Source organism: Ovis canadensis, chromosome 6, assembly GCF_042477335.2.
Source record: "Ovis canadensis isolate MfBH-ARS-UI-01 breed Bighorn chromosome 6, ARS-UI_OviCan_v2, whole genome shotgun sequence".
Lineage (NCBI taxonomy): Eukaryota > Metazoa > Chordata > Mammalia > Artiodactyla > Bovidae > Ovis > Ovis canadensis.
Window position 1 is genome coordinate 97,358,059 of NC_091250.1, and position 23,740 is coordinate 97,381,798.

Below are 23,740 nucleotides of genomic sequence, written 5' to 3' on the forward strand. Positions count from 1 at the left end.
GTAGTGGATATAACTGCTATATGCAAGGTCTTGTGAAAAGATCCTCATGCACTTCCTTTGTATGCCTTTTAACTTTTTCCCTAAAACACTCATGGTTTGACAGAACAAAGTTATTTAAATTAAAATATAAACTTTATATCACTTTAACTCATATAAACTTTTTAGATAACTGCAATTTAGTCATTGAGTCATTTAATATTATTATTCATTTTTAAACTTATTTTATTGATTTATTTTTGGTTGTGCTGGGATTTGTTGCTGCACAGGTTTTTCTCTAGTTGAGTTCTCAGTGAGTGGGGATTACTCTCTAATTGCGATGTATGAGCTTCTCATTTCAATGGCTTCTCTTGTTGTGGAGGACATGCTCTAGGGTGTACAGTTTCAGCCTAGCTCTCAGGCTCTAGAGCACAGATTAGTAGTTGTGCCACATGGACTTAGTTGTCCCGTGGCATGTGGGATCATCTCATATCGAGGACTGAACTCATGTCTCTTGCATTGGCAGATTCTTTACCACTGAGCCATCAGGGAAGCTTAATCAATCCTGTCTTTTTCAAAAAAAGGGTTAATATTACCTAGTGTGTATGGTCGTATAACAGACACTAGAGGCACTGTAATCACCTATCAATTTCAAAAAGTTCATCATGTAATATATAATATATGTACAGAGAGATAACTATGATATAATGGGCAGCAGTAAATGCAACTAGGATCTGCAAGATTGTCTCTGGCTGAGAATTCATTCATTCAGCAAAAACATGGAATCCTATATGCGCTGAGTACCGATCTAGAAACAGGTACATGTGTGCTCAGTTGCTCAGCTGTCTGACTCTTTGCAACCCTACAGACTGTAGCCTGCCATGCTCCTCTGTCCATAGGATTTTTCACGCAAGAATACTGGAGTGGGTTGCCATTTACTCCTCCAGGATATCTTTCCAACCCAGGGATTGAACCTGCATCTCTTTTATTGCAGGTGGATTCTTTATTTACTGAGCCATTGGGGAAGTCCTGATCTAGCAACCTGGAGGTGAGCAAAATAAAACAAATGTAGAGCTCAGATGCTTTCCTTTACTCAGCTATTCAACATTATTGAGTAGCTTACTCTATGCAAGGCAGACAGTGAGGACAGAAGGAAAAATTAAGATAAAGCATGCTGGTCTCATGGAGAATGTCATATTTGAATAATCTTAAAGGTCAAGTAGAGCTGAGGAAAATGGAGAGAACATACTATGGCTGAATGAAGTATCGCCAAGGGGGAAAACAAGAACTAGGTAGAGATTTCTAGAAAATAAATAGAATATTAATGGAGATATGATCAAATTATATCAAGAATCAAAATATATGTATTCTGCTTGATTTGTTTGCTCCTGGTGATGAAGCAGGAGAGAAAAGTGATTTTGTAAAATGTATGGAATGGACTAATGTCCATTGGAAAATACCAAAATGGAAAGACTAGTTTGAAGACTGTTGGAATAGCCCTGGGCAATATATAATAAGGACCTATAAAATAAAAATGGCTTTATAGGATAGAATATCCTATATTTGAAAGATAATTACAAATTTATATAATAAGTCAAAATTGTCCTATAATTTAAATAATTAATTGTCATTGAATGTGCTATCTCCTCAGACACAGAAAGAAAAATAAGGAAACATTTCTTTCATTGTTCTCTAGCATTTTGTTTAAATTTATTAATTTTACAGGAGAACTAAAATATAACTGGCTTCCCTGGTGGCTCAGACAGTACAGAATCTGCCTACAATGTGGGTGACTGGGGTTGACCCCTGGGTCGGGAAGATCCCCTAATGGCAGGCAACCTACTCCAGTATTCTTGCCTGGAGAATTTTATGGACAGCCAGGCGACAGTTTATGGGATCACAAAGAGTCAGACATGACTGAGCGACTAACTCACACACACACACACACACACACACACACACACACACACACACACACACATACAACTAAGACTTAATTGAAATATTTATTCAATTTTGATAATACTTCCAGGGGTGAGAAAAATAAATCTTAGAGAACCAAGAATGCTAGAGTGGATAAATTATAATTTCCCTCTTAAATTTTGTTTCCTGAATCTATTTAAATAGTAAAAGCTGGCTCCATGTACATTATATTAAAGCATCTTGCATTGTGAATGAGTCAATTAAGCCAAGAACTATGGGTTTTTACATCATTTGTCATAAAGCCTCTGTAGAATTTATATCTGTTTATGATGTAGCCTGTTTAACAACAAATCACAGAAGGAATCTGAATGAGGGCCCATGTTTCTAGCAGGTGGGGTAGTAATACAGGAAAGAAGGTTCAGGATGGCACCACCCTGAGCAGTGCTACCTCAGGCTCCCCACCTTTGCTTCAATCAGAAAAATCACAAGATTTAGTTGCACTTATGTCTCATTATCTGTGTGCTGCAGGTTGAGAATAATTGCTGAATAAATTAGCATCAGATCAGAGAGCATGAAATTAAGGACACAAATAAAGTGAGTTGCAACATGGTAAATTAAAAACAAGTTGAAGACTTTCTAGGTTGAACATCAAGAGCTACATTTATTAGGGGGAAACAGTTTCAACTCATATAGAACAAATAAGACAAAGAAATATTTTAAATGTTTACATTTTGCTTTACACATATGTGTAGCTTCATGGCAGCAACATCAAAGAGAATATTCGATTAGAAGACTGGAAATGTTAAGTCTGTATTTTCAACCACAGTCCTGGTTTTTTAAACTAGACTTTACAGAATTTAAAGATGATCATTTGTTGATGATGACATTTGCTTCCAAAAACAAAGGTCTCAAATGCATATAAAATAGTATATGACAAATTCACTTGTCTTACTTTGAGAAGTTTAGTTGTCTTTTATTGTCTCAGCCAGGACCATTCACATAAAACAAGTTCTGTAATAAATTAAGGGTCTTTAAAAGTAGGTGAATGTTAGCTTTAATAATTTTTGGATCTGGTCTAGTATTATCTGAGGGTTTCCCTGATAGCTCAGATGGTAAAGAATCTGCCTGCAGTGCAGGAAACCTGGGTTCAATCCCTGAGTTGGGAAGATCCCCTGGGAAGGGAATAGCAACCCACTCCAGTATTCTTGCCTGGAGAATTCCATGGACAGTGGAGTCTGTCTCTCAAAGAGTTGGACACAATTGAGTGACTAACACTATTATTATCTGATGCATTTACTTAAATAGATTAAAATAAATGCTTATTCACTAATACAATTATCTTCAGTTTTATTCACACACACAAACATATCTTAATTTCATCTGCATAAAATTTTTATAAGGTAGGCATGATTTTTTCTTTTGTGTGACATTGAGGCTCAGAGTTTTAACTAAAGTGGCATGGATTAGTTCAAGTTTAAGTGTAATGGGTTTACATAATAATTAGGATGTTTCTGCTTCTTCAAGGAGCAAATATTTTTAGCCAGGGAGCTAAAAACATATATGCAAGAGAAAAAAATAAATGAAAGTTCTGAGTAAGAGGTTTGGACAAAGTAAGGAATACTGCAGAAATTTACAAAAATCCTTACATTAGCACAGTGTTCAAAAGAAGGATGGAGAAGGAAATGGCAACCACTCCAGTATTCTTGCCTGGAGAATCCCAGGGACAGAGGAGCCTAATGGGCTGCCGTCTATGGGGTCACACAGAGTCAGACACAACTGAAGTAACTTAGCAGCAAAAGAATGAGAGATTATTTCAGGGTTAAGTGATGAGGAATTATTTTGTGGAGGTGGTGATGGAATTTGAATAAGGTTTTGAAGGAAATGCAAAGGTAGTTAGGTTTCAGAGAAAGAGGCAATGTAGGCAGGGTTAACATATCAATTAAAATGGATTAGTAGTGACATGGATATGGAGAATTTCAGAGCACAAGAAGAGAGATGAATGGAAAAGTAATAACCATGTATTTATTAATTACCTGCTCTGTGTCATGCCCATTTAAACGTTACTTGTATTAATTCAAGTCACCTTCACAACATCACTATGAGGCATTCTTATCCCATGTCATTAATGAGGAAACTCAGGTTCTGAATGTATTACTAACTTGTGCAAAGCCACATAGTAGTTCATGGCAGAAGCAAAATTAAAATTTAGTGGATAGATCCATAGTCCATGTTCTTGATCATTATGCAGTACTGCCTTCTGTGATCATAATAGTGATCTGACATTCTTCTGCACATTACAGCTTAACTCATTACAGGGTAGATTGGCTGCCTATATATAGCCATTAGTTTCACATATACCCTTGAGGAAGTCATGGTCAGTGTTTATTTGAGGAAGTGAAATTTAACAGTTATATTAAGGATGAAAAGAAGACATAAAATAAATCAAAGATTTTGTATACTATTATACTGTGACTGTCATTAAGAAGTATGTTTTACAATAGATAATACCTTTTTTGCATAGCAAATGATTACTCAATCACTGTTAACTCCTGTTTCCACAGCATCTATCCCGGTATATGCTATCACTAATGTCCTTCCAAAGTCCTTCCTCTCAGACAGAATATAGCCCTGTTCAAGTTCTGATTTCATTTTACTGGCCCTTTGACACTCTCCCTCACATCACATTCTAACTTAATATATCCCTCCCCATTCATCATAGGACATGATTTTTGTAAAATCTTTTTATTCCTTCAAAAAAATTATTTTATTTATCTCTCATTTGCCTCTTGCCCCTGCCCCTTACCTTTTTTTAGGCATCAAGTGGAGGAAAGAAACACATCTAAGTTTGAAGAAACCCACATGTCTGCAGGTAATTTTATTTCTGTGTTACGTTCCTCTACAGGCATTCTTACTGGAGATGTGTATCTCTCTGATTCATAGAGAAAAACAATCTTCCAGCAAAACAGGCTGATTCAAAAGCTCTGTCAAGCATCAACATGATACTCTTAGCTAAGATCTTTTTCTTTTGTGTTTTCATCTGTGACCTACTGTGAATGAATCATGATTTGAGAATTAACTGGTAATAAATCAGATACTTTTTTTCTGTTTCTGTTGTTCCTCTTTATTGTGAAAAAGCCATATTTATTGCTGCTGTTGTTTTTGTTTTGTTTTCCATATTTAAAAGCAAAATGGTAGAAATGGATATCCAATCAATTACATTACTTTGTAGGATAAGAACACTTATTGAACATACATTGCTGCTATGCATATTTGGCATGTATCATTTAAAACTGGATTAATAGCAAACAGAAGTTGAACCAATGTTTAAGAAAAGTTTAGAGTGCTCCTTGCCAAATGTTTCAGATGATTTTACAAGTGGTATGAAGGGTATGAGGAATAAGGAAAGGAAAGAGAATACACAAAAATGGCAAAGAAAAAATGGATTAAAAGAAAATAAAGGTGTCAGTCATGTGTCACATAACTACTTTGCTGGATGACTGAAAAATTATTTGAAATCCTTATATTGGAACACTCAACACACAACTGTATTTACAAGAAATTAACAAGAATTTGACAGATGTGAAATTTTAGCTATTTTTGAGTAAAAACAGGATTTGCTTTAACAAAATAATTAGTCTTAAGGAATGTTCCCAGTCTTCTGAGGCTATTGCTTTCTTTAGAACTATTAAAATATCTCAACCAAAAAAAGGAATAAAAGAAATACAGCTGGCTATAAAGAGCCACTTAAAAGGTGGCAGGCACCTACGGTTACAGTAATCCTATTAAATGTTGAACTTCAATGCCTCAATCGAAACTTTGAAGTTAATGTTTCATTAGGATAAAAAGTGAAAGAGCCAAGAGGAAAAAAAAAATGATACTTTTACTGTTTCTTTTATCTGGATACATTTTCTCTGGTGCTGAATTCATAGTAATTGAGTTAATACATATGTTTAAAATAATAAACAGAAATTCAGGTACATTGAAGATCAGCTTTGACAAGAACCCACTGAAGTATAGGACACATATTATGAATATCAGAGAAACTCTTAGAATTATCATGCCCAGAGTTCTATGTATCCTGAAATTAACAATAACCTAGTAGAAGAAATTCAGATATTTATGGTCACACACACATGCATAGTTTGCCACTGTACTTACTTTTGGTCACGACACCCTCTAAGTGGATGATGTTAGGATGGTCAAACTGCCCCATGATACTTGCTTCCCCTAGGAAATCTCTGCGCTGTTTCTCAGTATAGCCTACTTTAAGGGTTTTTATCGCCACAGGTAATTCTCTCTTTCCTGGAAGTTTCAAACGTCCACTACAAACTTCACCAAATTCACCTTGTGATAAAGATGCAGAAAACACATAAACTCATTAAACATTTTTACTCTAAAATAGTAATCTGAAGTTCTCTTAGAATAGTAAGGTTTAGACAAAACAAAATTAAATGGGAGTCCAAATTTCCTTGTCATTGCTGAAAGACATTAATGGTCCATAGGGAAAAAACACCTATGGGTGACCATGAAACACTTGGGGGTTATTAGTTTCATCTGTCTTACATATAGAAACCTTAATGGAAACATTAGAAAGAAACCAAAAGCAACTGACTGAAAACCACTTCCTTCTTCCTTTGCTTTCTACTCTAGCAGTGACATTAATGAGAAAATAAGAAAAGATCATAGCAGGACAAAAAGGAAACAATCTTAATGAAGAGATGATCCATACACAAAATAATTGGATACTTGAATTTTGTAAATCTTTCTGGGCATTACAAATTACATATGTATGAAATATAATAAATAGTAGATAGTAAAACACCATGTTTGAATATTTATTTTTGCTGGTTTATTTTTTTCATAAGCTAGACATTTGCAGGTTTAACTATGAGCTATGTAGAGGGTAGTAGTAAAATATGATCAATTACATATCACTTTGAAAGGAAGACAATTACAGAAGATTAAAAACATCTTGAGTTAGATCAGAATATTGATATATTACATTCTATAATATAAACACGTTAAAAGTCCGAATTAAACACACTGTCTTACCTGCTCCAATAACTCTTTCAATGGTGATGCATGAAGCTTCTATCTCCTTGGCAAATTCATGGACAGCTTGATTGGGGTCCTCATAGGTATGTGGATCAATATAAGTTCTTACTCCTGGCAGTTTAACTGCAAAAATAAACGGGCATTAAAATAGAAGTACTGGTGATGGATGAGTGAAATTACAAATGTTATTAACGTGCAACTATGGCTTACATCTGTAATTTCTACAAGTGGCAGAGCTGCAAGGACAGACTCTTCTCCTGAGTTATAAGAGTCATTTGTACAACTATCTCACTTTTATAACTGTAGAAATCTGGATTTCTGGCATGCACATGAAGTGCATATGTGAGGACATATTTGAATAAATACATCTTTTAGCAGTAATGTTCAGGGAGTCAGTCTCTGAGGCAAACTAAGACACTTTTGCTTACCAAATTGAACAATGAAATGCTATTGGCTTAGTCGTCGGTTTGTTCTATTATGCTTTACTTAAAACCTCATCACAGATGATTTAGTTCTTATAAAAATAATTTAAAACAAATTTTCTGGTGCTTTGGTCCTATGACTGTTATAGAAGTCAAAAGAAAAAAAGAAATTCACTCTATTTTTTACTGCAGGGCATTATACAAGTCTCTCATATTCTATGAGCCTCAGTTTCATTACATTTTAAAGACTACCAATATTATCTTCAATGATTCTTTTGAGAATAAATAACATTAAACAAGATAGGACTAAAATGGACTCAAAAATTCTTTTATGATTTTGATATGGCAGAATGACAAAAACAAACAAACAAAAAACCCCACTCTTTTTGTCATTTACTTGGCAAATCAACTCACACTGTACTCTTTATCTAAAAATGAACATATTATAATAATAAAATTAGAACCCATTTAGGCTAATTTTTAAAGCTCATGAATAAAACTTGATTTTCTGTATTTCTTAAAAGTATAGTTTTTTTCAAGTCATTTGAACCAAGGTTGCTGTTACAGGATCTGCTCAGGGAAATTCCTGCCAAAATGGTAGAAAAAAAAAGGAAAAATTTATTCATTTATTCTGGTGGTTTTATCTAATGATATATTTCTAGTGACTATTGCTAGGAATTAGAATTGGCTGGAAATACAGTTTGATATATAACAACTTTTTATAAAGCAATAAGTTTTTGTTTTCATTATTATAAGAGAGTTTGCTTTAAAGAACTGAAAAAACCATTACATTATTGCCCAGGGTCAGCCAGCAACACTGCAAGCCCAGCAATGTACCAAAACACACTTTTTAACACAATATTTTTGGTCAGTTTTTACAAATCTTTGCCTGAAAAGAAGCCAAAGTAACAATAAAGTCTCCCCTACTTTGCTTTATTTTGATTTTTTTTTTTAACAGTTTGCTTACTGTGCCCATTATGAAAATGCATCTTTTCCTCTTCCGGGTCTTGTTTGGCTTTGCTGTAACCACACCGCCTGGAATAGAGTGAGCCAACATTAGCCACATCTCCCAAGCGGTGAATCACGTCAAGCCCAGAAGCACACAACACAATTGAAATGACTGCAATCTTAAGTGATTTTCACACCAGCAGGATGGAACACCAATACTCTTGGATGAATCGTATTTCCGCAGCCAATATCCCTTATTTCTGCCCAGATTCCACTGAGAAGTCTGAAGCTCTCCAAATCTATTTTTAAACATCACTTCACCATACACCACACACCAGACACTTCTCTGTTGCCTTCCTCTTTTACTTTTTTTTACCACCTCTGAGGCCCCTGCCTGCCTTTTTCAGATGAGCTGTCCCAATATGCCTCTGATTCAATAGTCTCCTCCTTTCAGCACCTTACATTATCATTTTTAAATTTTTTTTCCTCTTGTTTTGGAGTTTTTAGTTTTTCTGCTGACTCTTTTCCCCTTGCACCCACTCAGAGATCACTGTCAAGTTCCCAAGGTTTGCAAACCCTCTCAGCTCCACTCCCCAATTCTTGGTCTCTCCTGTTTTTCTCTTCTTACTAATTTGTAAGTCATTTTAGACCTGCTCTTATTACTTACAAAAAGCTTCCCCTCTAATGTTCACTGATGACATATTCATCTCTAAATCCAAAGACTTTTTCTTAATTTTTAATCCATGATTAATTGAAATCCCTAACTATTCCTTTTCTGATATTTCTTACTGCTCTTTTCATTTATATGGACAATTCCCAATGTCCTCTGCCCAGGCTTCTCTGGTTCTCTACTGTAGATCTATCCATTTCCATCAATTTAAATTAATCTCTATCCCTCTGATTTTATCCTTTCAAGAGTTATATTTTTATTCCTTGTAGATTTACTTTATAGGAACATTCCCCAGGCATTCCACTCAAAAGATTTGGGGAAAAAAACAACAACAACAGTATCTTTCTCTTTACTTTCAATCTTGATCTGCTGCCTTCTTTTCCTCTCAATAACACTTCCATGGCTTAGTACCTTAAGATCAAAGCCCTATGCTTGTGTACCTCACAATAAATGTGTTGTCAAATTCCAAGCATTATATAACATAAAATCTTATGGTCCATCTCGTCCATCTCATTAGTTCTACCCCTTCTTCAATTAAAACCTTGTTATTTTTTCATTTGGATTACTATCAGTGCCTCTGAACTGATGCCCTTGCATTCTATAACTGCTTTCCTGAACTATACTAGACATGGCTATAGCCACATTACCATAAATAAAGTACCCTGCTATTATGTTACCTCTCTCCTGAAAACATTTCAATAAAAATGTAAAGATTCCTAAGTGTAGCCCCAATGCACACTTCCTACCTCATCTCCAGGATACTTCTCCATGCTTCCATATGTTCCTATATACTGGTTCCTACACTTAGCATGCTCTTCTTAACAATCTCCAATTAATCCAAGTCCAGTTCAATTGTTGCCTTATGTTTTTTTCCCCCCCATTACCACTGCTTATTTCAATCTTCCTCACTATGAACCCAGTAGTTTTCAGTATTCCTCTCATGGTGAGATTCCCAGTCGACAATACAACATAGTCATTTGAGAATATTTTTTGGTTCTCATGTTTTATTGTTAGTTTCTTAAATAGCAGCAACTACTGTTCATCTACAAATTTCTCAAGTCACTTGGCACCTAGATCCGACTTGGCACCAAAAATATGTGTCACGCTGATGAAATGAATAAATGAACGAGTGGGTGATATTCTGATTGAGTCTACATAATGACAAGTGTTTGAGAGAGAATAGGCTGATGAATACTAAAGTACATGAACAACAATATAACATTAAAACAATTGACCAAAATAAAAATATTTTAACTACTTTTAGTGAAATTCCTAAGGAGGTGAATTTATTATTTACAAATTCTTAGAAAAAAATTGTTTATCAAGAACAAAATTTCATTTATTTCTGCATAAAGAAAATACAGCTGAAATGTCAGGTTGACAAAATATTTTCATTAAAAAGTTGACTGAAAACGACTATTGAATGTAAGGGAAGTGGCCAGCTGACATGCACTGAGGGACTGTTCCTGGTTTCATATTCTAAAATGTTTCTTAAATATGTGTATATTTAGATGTAAAAATAAAACCTATTGTATTCTCTATCTTTCCTAGTGTATAATTACAGATAGTACACAAAATAGATTACAAAACCTGTTTTTGTGCCATTTTTGATGAAAAATATAGTTATCTTAATTTTATCATGTTAAAGAACTAGCAGTTTATTAGTAAATTACAGTTAGCAAAATTTGAATAAACTTGAAATAATGTGCTTAATACATATAGTGTTCTTAGGTGAGGAGCATCACACAATGGCAATCTGTGGCCTTTCAAATAGTATTCAAAACACGTAGATGCAAGACATCTTGAATCACTTCACAACAGTGAAATGGAGAGAAAAAATAAATATATGATATCATCCTGAAGTAACAGTTGATCTATTCAAGCTGATATTTAAGTTATTTTAATATTGTTCATAATTTTAGGTATTACATTCTTCTTTCAATTGATGTATGTGCCTTTACACAGAAGGTAGTGATACTGTTTTTTATTTTTAACAATATTCTACATACAATTGTGAGAAATCATCCTGAGATTTACGTTATGTAAATAACACTGACAGAAAACTTCATTAGAGGAATTCTAAAGAGACTTAAAAAGTATACAAGTTCTTGCAGTTTACATTAGAAAACAAACATCCATCCCACCTTCAGCTCTCCTACGTTCAGAAAAAAATTAAACTTTGAAACTTGTATCCTCTAATAGTCTTTATCATTAAATAAGTCTCATGAATATTTAAATGTCATACAAATTCCTTATATGAAAATGGAAATAAAACTTTGGATCTAATCTTAAAAATGATTTGGGAATATCTTGTTGAGGAGCAGTTAACATTTTAATACCTAGGGTGAGAGTCAGGAGGGCAATAGGAAGGAGTTATTTTTGACTATGGGCTTCTCTGGAGTTCTATAACATATATGGCTGCATGTCACATTAACATATAAAATTAAGTTCTGGAAACCCCCAAAGCACCATTAAAACAAACCTCAACAAGATACAGCAAGTAAAAGTGCAGCTGGAAGAGACTGCACTCAAGCAGTGGTTCAGCCTCACTGACAAAGCACTGCAGGAAGCCTGTTCATTCAGTATCATTTTCTGTACCTTGTCCACATACATCATTGTAACCCATCAGACACAGTCAGTAAGTATGCCTGTCCATATATAAATTACAACTGTCATCTTCTGGAACCTTTTTTCTTTCTGAACAGAAAAGAAATAGTTTCTTCATTTTGCTTCAATCACAATTTTAACGGATTTTGATATCATTGTGCTGAAAATATCTTAATATAATTAGAGGAATCATCCTCTACCCATTTATACATATCTTCTTCTAGAAAATGATATTATTTTAGTACTAGAGGGGGCATGAGAAATCGCATTAAATGTAGGCATAGTTTATACTCATTAATGAAATTTATTAAAAGGCTTTGAGTCACGCTTTCTATATAATATATGTGATTTCATGGTTAATTTGGAGATCAATCTAATTTCCCATATCTATCCTAAAGATTTAATAATATAACTTGATGATATTAATGTTGCTTTTAAAAACAGACCAAGCCATTAATTCTAAATTTGGATATTTGAAACTTCCATAGACATGGAATAGTAAATAATAATCTTTATGAATGGATGGAGGTACTAATGACTAATTTATTTCTCAGATGTAAATTGAGGATTAGATAATAAATTAAAGGTAGGAATGTAAAGCCCTCAAAGAGTACCAAGTGAAGAACAGAATCAGAACTTTCTAAATGACACTATGATGAACAATGAGGAGAGATGAGTGAACGAAAGAGCAAAAGGAGATTGTAGATCCTTACTCCACAATAACCTCCACAAAATCAGATTTTTCTTGAAATGAACACTGAATAAACACTCTTTTTCCTTCCTTAATTCTAAATATGGTGGGGAGGAAGCAATGGTGAAAGAAGTAATGGTTCTGCATTTTGATATTTTTGAAAGAGTGAGCATATGCAGTACCTGGCTCAGAAATGGACATGCCTACAGCTGCTCTGTTGTCCACATGGATTAAGAAATGCTTTACCAGTAAAAATATTCAAAAGGAAATGTTTTAGCAAACATTAGAGTCAATATGTCTTGCTTATAGAAAAGTTCCTTGTATTGTATCCTCTTTTCAAAACACATTTCTTCATATATGTACACACTCTTGCTCTGACATAATAACGACCTCAGCCACTGCATAATGTTGTGTTTAAAATTTTATCGCTGGCATCTTAAAAAAAAAAAGTTACAATTTTGTGGGAAAATAGTTTGACCTTTTCACTTCAAGTTTCTCTCTTAACTGAAAAAAGTAGTTTTAATAAGAGCTCAGGTAACTCATCCCCCATAAAATAAAGAAGAATGTGAATATTAACTTATTATTAATAATAGTTAATAAATACTTAAAATAGATTGCTTTATTTTTGAGGACCACAGATGTATAAGAATGTGAGTGCAAATGCAGTAAAATGGGATACTGGATATATAGGCGGTCCTGCTAGCATTTGTATACGAGGTACAGGGTTTTGATTTCCTTACAGATAATATAAGTTACACAAAACTGTAACTCATGTATTATCATTTACTGAAAATTACCAGATACACTTTTAAAAGAAAATATACTCATTTTGGGAAACATGCTTTTCCTACACAGGAAATGAGAGTGATGATTATACTACAGAAATATAGCAAACATAGCTGTGTTCCCATCTCACATTCTACCAAGCGTACTAACCTCCTTACGACTAACGGCAATGTGGGAAGTGGACTTGTCTTTTTTTGTGCCTTGTATATAATTTTTAATTTCTATATCCTTAAAGACAAAGAAAAAACTTATAAACAACACTTTCAAAATAATGCAGTGTATATGAATTTGTAATTTGTTTCATTAATAAGCTCTTCAAGTCCTTCCAGAATTAGCAATAGTGGGAAGACATGAATAATCTGAAATATTTTAAAGAATTCAAAGATGAATCATTGCCTTTTCATTACTGAGTTAAATTTTAATTACCTTAGAATTCTGACATGAAATATACTTTCTAAAGTATGACAAGTAAGGATTGTGTCTCCCTGTTTTCAACAAATTGTGTTCTAATGCGAGAGTAGGAAATATCCTACTAATTTTTAAAATAATTCATGGATAAATGAACTAGCTCATATGACCAATGATTTTCTCAATTAGAGTAGTCTCATTTAATATCTCCTATGGTCTGAGGTGCCACAGGTATTATAAAAATGGGTTTCGGAGCAGTTTATAGTTACATTTTATATAGCAAGCCTTCAACTGGAAATTAATATATTATCTATTGTGTGGAAAAACCTCACACTTGCCTGCCATGAGCACATTAAATGAGGGTCTAGAATTATAAGGGATGATTTTTATTCTCTATGTATTTTTCCTAACTATAAGATAGAATAGTATTTCCACATATCTCCCGAGCAGAAATCTGTTGTAAATGAATGAAATAATCAGTGAAATGTATGTAAAAAGAAAACCTTGTTCACTTCAAATGTCAAGAAACTTTCAGTTAATTAAACTAAAGAAAAATAGTTCCTTGAAACATTTAAGAAAATAATGTTTCAATGTAATTCACAACCATTTTTGTCAGAAAAATATGTTTTATTTCAGTTTTATTTTCTGAATTATGAAAGAAGAGTTTATCCCTTATACTTCTGATTTTAAATATTATTAAAAATAAGCAATAATAATTTCTAAAAGAATGAGGATGACTTCCTAAAAATCAGAGTAAGTAAATCAACAAAATAAGAATTTAACATCTCTATTTTCAGAATAGTGAACTCCATTTTCCTTGTCATGCACACCCCTCAGAAGTAGTAAGTGCACAAAAGCATTGGAAAGCTTGAAACCTAATAAATGAAGAGAATAATCTAATGTGTTTGAATTCAAGAAATGTAAGAAAAAGCCAACTGGGGACTATGGGATATTTCAGAACTTATAATAAGCATGATGTTTTATATACACACACATATATATATGTTTTTGTATTCATGGACAAAAGTGAATATCAAGGAGTGAATAATAACTTTATTTTAGAAATTTCACATATTAATATATCATTTACATTGAAGATTATCAATTCAATATTGGATGCCTATAAAAATAGATTGGATGTAGGGTGGGAGGACTAGAATCCTAAGCCAGCTGTGATTAAAAAAAAAATACTTCTGTTAAAAATGTAAGCAGTCTTGGGGATAGAGTGCTTAAAATTTAGGCATCTGAGTTTCATTAGAACATATTACAGAAATATCATCCACAACTGGGTAGATTTTAATCAAAGCAAGAAGAATATTATAAAAATTAACATTATGCCTATGTTTCTCAATTTCACAACAAAGTAAGCAACTAGAGTGACAAAAAATAATTTGAGATCAAGACAGCAAAATGTAATTAGCATTTGCAAAATAATGGAGCATGTTTTTGTCATGGGAACTACAACAGTAAAACTCAGAACTCCATAGCCCTGGAGAAAATTTAATAAATCTGAATTGCAAAACCAAGGATCTAGATGAATGATGTTGAAATTATGTCTTTCAGACCCTAAGATTTCCATAAGGTATATTAAAATAATTTGAAAAGCCAGGATATTTACAATTGGCAATTTTCATGTATAAGCATTGCATTATATTAAGGTCAAAACCAAGCACACATACTCATGCCTAGTCTTTCAGAAACGAAAAAAAAAAACAAAAACAAAAACAAGATTCCAAAATCTCAAAATGTCCAACTTCTGTCCTGTAATTGTAAATATGTCTGTTCACAAATGATGACAGAATGATCCTTGGAAATTATTTATGTGGTAATTGACAAATCCTAATACGATTATACAAACAAAATTAAGAGACAAGATTTTGGGTCAAGGTTTCATAGTATTTTACTGATTCTAGTAGGAAAATTCTTCTCAGTCCTAATTTCCACTATCTAAAGTTGTTTTTTTCCCAAGGCTTTAATCTAAAGAAATATTATCTTTAACTGAAACCTTATACTGACCAGAAATTATGAAATGAAAGTTGAGAAATCAGAGAATAAAAACATATTTAGCTTCCATTCCTCCCAAACAATAATTTTGAATAAATTTCTGGTTGTCTAATTTATGTAAACTCAATTAAAGTTTGTTTCTTTTGCTTTATTTTGTTTTGTTTTACTAAGAATGCATTAAAAAATTATGGCTCTTCCATAAATATTTGTACCCAAACTGTTATCATTTTTGGGTACCTAAGCCCATTTGTGGCTAAATAACTTCTGTTTTTGGTGCTACAGACACACTTAAATGCACATGCATACACAAATATAAATGCACACACACAAACATACCGATTGAGTTAAAATTAGTGACATTAGGAAAAAAAGGGAAGATTTAGGAAATAAAACGTATTTTCTTAGGTTTCCTGGTGTGTTCCTTGTGAAGGAAGTGTTCCAGCTTTCCACTTTTCCTCTATTATTTGTTCATTTTACAAACTCCCTGAAGTCAACTATACAGTAGAAAAAGATACTATTTTTTAAAATATCAAGCCTTTTAAATCCAGCTAAAATTAGTTTTCACCAATACTTTTCTGAGTCATGGCTTCATTAACGTTCATATACCCATTAAGATATCTTTGAGGTTTAGTTCAAGGTATGTCTGATGTCATTTTTTTTTTCTCCAAGATGTAAATTCTATTCTGCTTCAGTGATGATTTTATCTCTTATAATATCCGTATTTGAGAGTCAAGTTAGAATAAGCAACTCAGTGACCATTTTTAAGTTTTTTATAGAGCAGTAAAAAAAAAAATAAAATCACAGTTTCAAGCCATTTATATTATACTTCAGCCACTGTCAACCAGATTTCAGGTTTTTTTTTTGTTTTTGGTCTGTCACTGAAATCACAGGAACAAATCTGTACTTTCATATTAACTTCAATTTTTTTTTCAAATAAAAACATTTCACAAGATTTAAAAAAGATCAAAGAATCTTATCAGTCTGTGTTTACACTCTCTTGTTCTCAGAAGATCATTGGTACCTCTTCCACCACTTCTCACATCTACACACACTCAATCACACCACAGTTTTTTGAATCAACAAAAATTAATTTACACCTAGAAATAAAAGTAACAATTTTAAAGGCCCAAGACAACACTCTAATTCTCTAAAATGTATTTCAGTTCTTTTCTTGGCAAATTTTGCCTACAAATAATAGCTCAGTATAGTAGTGGAGCGATTCAGACTCCTTAATCTAGACAGAAATTATCTGGTAGTTTTTACAAGGTAGCTCACTATTGTGTAGGAGTCCCTCTAAATCCCCTGGAGCAGGAAATGGCAATCCACTCCAGTATTCTTGCCTGGAAAATCTCAGGGAAAGAGGAGCCTGGCAGGTTACAGTTGATGAGGTCTCAAAGAATCAGACACGACTGAATGACTGAGCACACAGCACTCTCTAAATCTGTAAAGAGAGTTCATTGTTCTTATGTTCTAGCCTACAAGTTTACTGCTATAACCCAGATATATTTAAGATTTGTATTTGTAAATAATTAAGACTATCCCATTTGGACACTGACCCCCAAAATATGGATGCTTTTTACTTCACTGGTACCAAATTAGCAATATCACTTATAATATCTGAAATAATTCAAGCTTAAACTATTAAGTTAGCCGTTTAAAATTAAATGTGGTTCTGTTTTCCAATGCAACATATATCCACAATGATTATTAAAATAGAATACCCCACTTATGTTCATTTCATGGTTCTGGGAGACAGAAAAAGTGACTTCACCTTGACAGAAGTAGCATTCTATTTCCATGTATACTATGGTTTTAATCTTAATGGAACAACATAAACAGTGACATGTTAAATGTAAAACAGATGTTAAAATCTTACAACTCCCTGGTTTAAATCAGGACCACAGCAAAAGCCTTGGAAGAGAAGTATGAATGCTTGACATAGGGGTGATACACTTTACGGATATTTTATTTAAAAGTATACGTAGTGAAATCACTCAAGATTCTTTCTGGAACAGTTTCATTCTACTCTTCTTTTAAACTGTAACTGGTGCACTAACTACGAAAATGTACACAAATGAAAAAAAAAAAAGGATGCTGACGATAATACATATAGGTGGGACAGCACATAGGAGTGAAAGCAGGAGGGGAACACTAACCATATTAGGCTTGGATGGGCAACAGCGCACAGGGAAGAAGCCCTTCCACAGCCACAATCGCAGCAACTGAAAAGCAAACAAGAGAGCCCAAGATAAGGAAGAGATCCCACTCCCTTGATACAGCATAAAGACACGACCAATTCAGACAGGTGTCTGTTTTGCTTTTTAAAAGCAAAAATTCCTACAGGCATACAATTAATTTTTCCACAATGCCCTTCAAATTAAGAAGCATTTTATGGATTTAAGAAATACCACGCTGTATTAAATTGTTCTTTTTATTATACTTAAAGAGCTTATTTGATAGGAAATATAATGAGTCAATGTATTTGATTATCCAATTAAAACAGACAAACAAATAAAGCTATAAGCCCATTTGAATATATCTTTCCTCAGAAATGCCTGCTAAATTTATATTCAAAAGACATTCTAAACAGCCTTGTAAATAAATTTTTTGAGTAGAACCTACAAATTTAAGATGGAGAATAATGCCTTGCTTATTTGACCCACTGATTTCTTATAGCAGCGGCATCATTTATCACAGACTATTGACAATGCTATGCTTACATGACTTCACCAATCATTTATGGAAAGTGACCATTTAATTTACATTTCAGATTTTAAAAATGCATCTCTATAATATATTCACAGAGCTATTGCTATATATAAAAAATCAACCTATATATATAATACATGCACTTTTCTGGATATTGCAAGATTCAATATTCTTTTAATTTTCCACATATTCATAGTAAAACAAAAATCCAGAAAATACCAAGTAAATTGTTTAATATAATGTATTTTATTGTTAAAAACCACGTAAATTACTGGCAGAATAGAACACAAAAGTTATATAGTGTTTCAATGCATTTACTTCCAGTTTTTATAAACTGTCCTTAGAGTGATTTCAGGACAACTGTGGGATGAGCTCAATAATGATACCACATAACAGCAGGCCAAGACTTTTATCTAAACTCTGTTTATTTTGAACTTTAATTATGAAATATATCTACTCATTTTATATCAAATAAGGAAAAGAAAATACAATATAAACATCCAATATATTTGGAAATGCTAACAAAATTAGACAAGTATTTCTAAATCAAATTCCAATGGACATTTCTCAAAGGAAAATTAAGCAAAGTTCCATATAGTTTCTTTGGAGCACTGATAGTACTTTAATTTTTCCCATTACTAAGTATCTGAGAATTTGGCTGTCACTAAAATGGCAGCGTGACATTTATTTCCAATTTGATTCTTTGTATTTTAAAAAATATGCCAAATAATTATTCTCACTGTAGAGATATTAAAAGTCAAAGTTCAATATATCAAATTATTAAAATATTTATAAGAGCATATAAAGCATCTGTACAATACTTTGGCAAATCTTGATATACTTCCTTAAAATTACATTTATTTTATTAATGTCTTTGATATCTTTGATATGGCAACTCTCCTATTGCTTCTGTTTATATAAGTACTCATATTTAGGAGTGGCAAACTATATAGCCCATAGGCCAAATCTAGCATACCATTTATATCAGTAAATATAGCGTCATTGGAACATAGCCACACTCAGGAGTCCTGCTTGCTGTCACGACAGACTTAGGTAGTTGTAACAGAGAATAAGTGGCCTGAAAAGCCTAAAACATTTATCTGGCACTTTAAAGAAAGTCTGCTTTCCTTTTATTTTAAACTATTAATTTTGTGAGATGAGGATGATTCCTTGATCTTTTTTTCTTTTTCCCCTCACAGTTTAATCATAATGAATGGCATATAAGTAGTTTCACTGTAATTGATATTACCTAATGGCACAATTGGGCTTCCCTGGTGGGTCAGATGGTAAAGAATCTGCCTGCAATGCAAGAGACCTGGGTTCAATCCCTGGGTTGGGAAGATCCCCTGGAGAAGGGAATGGCTACCCACTCCAGTATTCTTGCCTGGAGAATCACACAGACAGAGGAGCCTGGCAGGTTACAGTCCATGGAGAATCGCACGGACAGAGAAGCTTGGTGGGCTACAGTCCATGGGGTTGCAAAGGGCTGGACATGACTGAGCCACTAATGGCACAATTATCTCAACTTATTAATAGTTATTAATATGGAGCATTTGCATATATGTGTTAATTTTGAATAGTACATTTCCAAATCAATAAATAATATTAGATTGTTGAAAAATGTACACAATTGTTTTTTAACAGTTAAAAAAAGGTGATGTCATCTCTAACAAAGTATAAATATTTTTCTAGTTGAGTGTGCAGAGTTTATAAACTCATATAGAATTGTACTTAGGAAAGCAAGAACTGGGCTGTGATTGGTCATTATCTATAAGGATTTGTTTAATGCTTGATCAGTGTTCTAAGACTCAAAAACTACACTCATGATTTCAAAAATAATAGCATTTTATTTGGTCCTCTTCATTTGAAAGAAGATAATAACACTTTTTTCTTACAAATTAGTACATATGCATGCACATACTCACACACACTTCATTATAACACTGCAAATTTTACTTCTGAGGAATATAAATTATATTACTTATCATTAGACTTCAAGTTTATAGTTTTTAAGAAGTTTAATCAAAAACCTGAAATCATGTAAAATCAAACACTCATACTTCTGTTTTTTTCTGTCATTGTTTTAGATTTGGTACTGATATTTTCTTTGACTTGTTTTAAGATGGCATATTTATTTAAATACCCTAGTTAACCTATTTGTGTTTCAGATTACAGGCATAAAATAGGGATAATAATGGATTCTATCTTATAGGTTTTGTGAAAATAAAGTGAGAGAAAATATGTATTCAGTTAGATCAGTGTCTGGCACATTGTATGCTTTGGGAGAAAAGTAGTAGCTATTGCTCTTAGTAATATAATCAAAGTGATAGAATAGATTCTCATTATCTCAGAGAAATTTATTTTTTTCATGATCCAGATACTACTACCATACTAAGTATTTCCATTTATAACATAACTAAATATCTAGTTCCATTCAGACCAACTCACATAAATATAGATGGCCAGTGTAATTTAAAAAATCATTTCCACGGAATAAATTTACTGAGGGTATAGTGATCAGAGCAGACTGTGCATTAATATATCATTAAGAAAATTAAAACTGAAGCTCCTTTTCTATAAATATCTGAAGTGGAATAGTAATCCCTCAAATTACTCGTTTTAAATAAACTCTGAGGATGCTGTCACAGTAACACTTCAGCACCAGATGGTATAAAAAACATGTTCTTTCCTTAATCAATAAATACTCAAAGTACAGGTTAAAAACGCTTACAAGTCTCAGAAATAATTTAGAAACAGAAACCAAAATATGCTAGAAATAGCAGCCAATCTAATTTACATGAGCTATGCTTCAACACAGAGTCCATCTGCATTCCCATCAGATTTTAGCACCTGGAGTCTGTAAGTAACTGCATGCAGCTATAACAAGATCATTATTATCCAAGTTTAAAATAGTTTAGCCTTTCTAGACTTAATATAAAATGGTAGATCTTTGTTTTAACAAGATATTTTGATTTGTCCTTCTGAAGATTAACATGTGATAAGGGAAGCTTTCCAGACCCAAAGAAGATCCAAATGAAATTACTTTAGCCAGGTCTTACACAGAGTTGATCAATAAATGTACTAAGTGTGTCAATGTAAGATAACCTCCCGTCTGCTGAAGAAAGGTGATTATAAGGCTAAGGAAGAAATCCTCAAAGATATTAGATCAGAGTGCAAGACTAAAGGCTGTGGATAAATGATGACTTAAATTCTTAAACAAGAGATCATACAAGTGGATAAGAAAAACACAACGATCCTAAAAGATAAATGAGAGAGGCAGAAAGCAATTCCACCAAAGTATTTTAATTAAATAGAAAGTATTTTCAGTTTACTTTAAAAAAGAGGAAATGAAAAAGTTACTTAATTTACCCATTTTAAATAAAACAATGACAACAACAAAAATGATGGAACTTAGTACTGGAGAAGAGAGTGTAATTAGTGCCCTCAAAGGTCACAATGAAAAAGTACCACCAATACTTTAGAAAACAACCCTCTGAAACTTATTAAGAGTGACAAAAATGTCCTTACCTTTTGATTGTGTAGCAAAATGATTAAGATCATGGAGTTTGTAGTTAAATTAGCAGCAATCCCCAATGTATTCACTAATAAATGTATAGCTTTTGGTAAACTAGTCACTGATGTAAATGAGACAAATAATAGAAACTACATCACACAGGATTGCTTTGAAGAATGAGTTTGATTATATATGCAAAGCTTTCTGCGCTGTCCTGGGTTCACAGTCAGCACTTAAAAAATGTTTAAACTGATATTATTTTAATAACATGGTCTTATGGCAAAAAGTCAGGAGCAAACAATATGCATGAGGCTGGCTATAGACTTTAAAGGAGCCAACGACCAACACATAAATATCTTGCAGTTAACAAAATCTATTTGTGGAGTTTATGAAGGAATGAAATTAATACAGTATAATATTAAATTTTTTAAACATTAGGTTAAAAATTAGTGTGCAGAGAAACAAAATGATGACAAAAAGGCATACAAAATCTTTAAGAGTTACTGTATTTGAGCATTTCATGAACTTGCATTTTTATGAGATAATTTTAGTTCTCTCTGATTTCAATTTTTGTGGTAATTTCACTTAATTTTAAGAAAAGCAAAGAATTCAAATAATTCCAATTATAATGCTTATCACAATATACTGTCATTTGCACCACATCAGTTTTAAAATGCTAAAAATAACTTACATATGTAACATATTTACAATAAAAGAAATTTAGGATATTGTTCAGTTAACACTGACAATGTTGTTTTATACATTTCTCACAAAAACCTCATACTGCAGTCCTTTTTGCATCTGTGTCTTACTGTCACCCTTCTTAGATTCATTATTGATTTCCTGATGAAACTAGACTAAACTGAAAACATTTTTTGCAAAAACTGGGAAATAGATAAGAAGCATAATGATAAGACATATGGTTCCCAAACCCTGCACCTCAGTCCCCATACTTGACAAAAAGACAGAAAATTATTCCCCCTCTAAGAGAAAGTAATGTAAAATGGCTAGAAAGAGACATGTGCATGTGTGTTTATGAGTAACTCTTAGGGGAAACACACATGTACAACACTTTCATCAAATTATATGTGTAAATCAATCACTATTCTCTAGTCATTTTGTAAGCAAATTGTAATAGGACATAGTTTTATGCAGTAATTTTAAAATATTTTCCAGTAGTCTGCTTCCTTCCTACTAAAAATCTTCTAATCCCTCATCAATAGCAATAGCTGTCTCGATACTACACCTTAGGATCCCTCATCAAAAACTGTCCTAGGACTCCCCTGGTGGCTCAGTGGTGAGGAATCTGCCTGCCAATGCACGGAATAGCAGTTTGATCCCTGATCCAGGAAGATCCCACATGCCACAAAGCAACTAAGCTCATGTGCTTCAGTGATTGAGCTTGTGTTCTAGAGCCGGGGAGCCACAATGACTGAGCCTACGTGCTGCAACTACTGAAGCCAGTGTGCCCTAGAACCTGTGCTCCACAAAAAGAGAAACCAGGCTCTGCAATGAAGAGTAGCCCCCAGTCACTGCAACTAGAGAAAGCCCATGTGCAATGAAGACCCAGCTCAGTCAAAAATAAAATAAATAAATAAAATTACTAAGGAAAAAGCACCTGTCCTAGCCAAGCACTACTCCTGGGTAGGTGAGAGGTGAGTTTTGAAACACCAGTGGATGTTAGTCTTACCTAATCAAGTTATAAACCTGGCACACTTCACATCTTGAAATAATACGAAATATGTGTGTGTGTGGAGTCACTTCAGTCATGTCCAACTCTCTGCAACTCTATGGACTGTAGCCCGTTAGGCTCCTCTGTCTATGGGATTCTCCAGGCAAGAATACTGGAGTGGGTTGCCATGTCCTCCTCCAGAGGAATCTACCTCATCCAGGGATCCAACCAGCTTCTCTTATGTTGCATGCATTGGCAGGTGGGTTCTTTACCACTAGTGCCATCTGGGAAGCTATATATATATATATATACATACACCAGCATATATCAGCTCCTGGTTCCTGACAAGGAACTC

General features: G+C 33.3%; 1 protein-coding gene across 9 annotated transcripts in view; it reads right to left on the bottom strand.

The window, feature by feature from the left end:
* EPHA5 (EPH receptor A5) overlaps window positions 1-23,740 on the bottom strand; it is a 408,801-nt gene that overhangs the window by 42,019 nt on the left and 343,042 nt on the right. For 6 of the 9 annotated variants that reach the window (XM_069594218.1, XM_069594217.1, XM_069594213.1 and 3 more), the window contains 4 exons: window positions 17,647-17,712; window positions 8,344-8,411; window positions 6,952-7,077; window positions 6,058-6,243 (listed from right to left, as the gene is read on the bottom strand). In XM_069594218.1, coding sequence (XP_069450319.1) covers window positions 6,058-6,243; window positions 6,952-7,077; window positions 8,344-8,411; window positions 17,647-17,712 — 446 coding nt within the window. The remainder of the gene's footprint in view (window positions 1-6,057; window positions 6,244-6,951; window positions 7,078-8,343; window positions 8,412-17,646; window positions 17,713-23,740) is intronic. The other 3 variants (XM_069594214.1, XM_069594212.1, XM_069594211.1) reach the window with 1 other exon arrangement.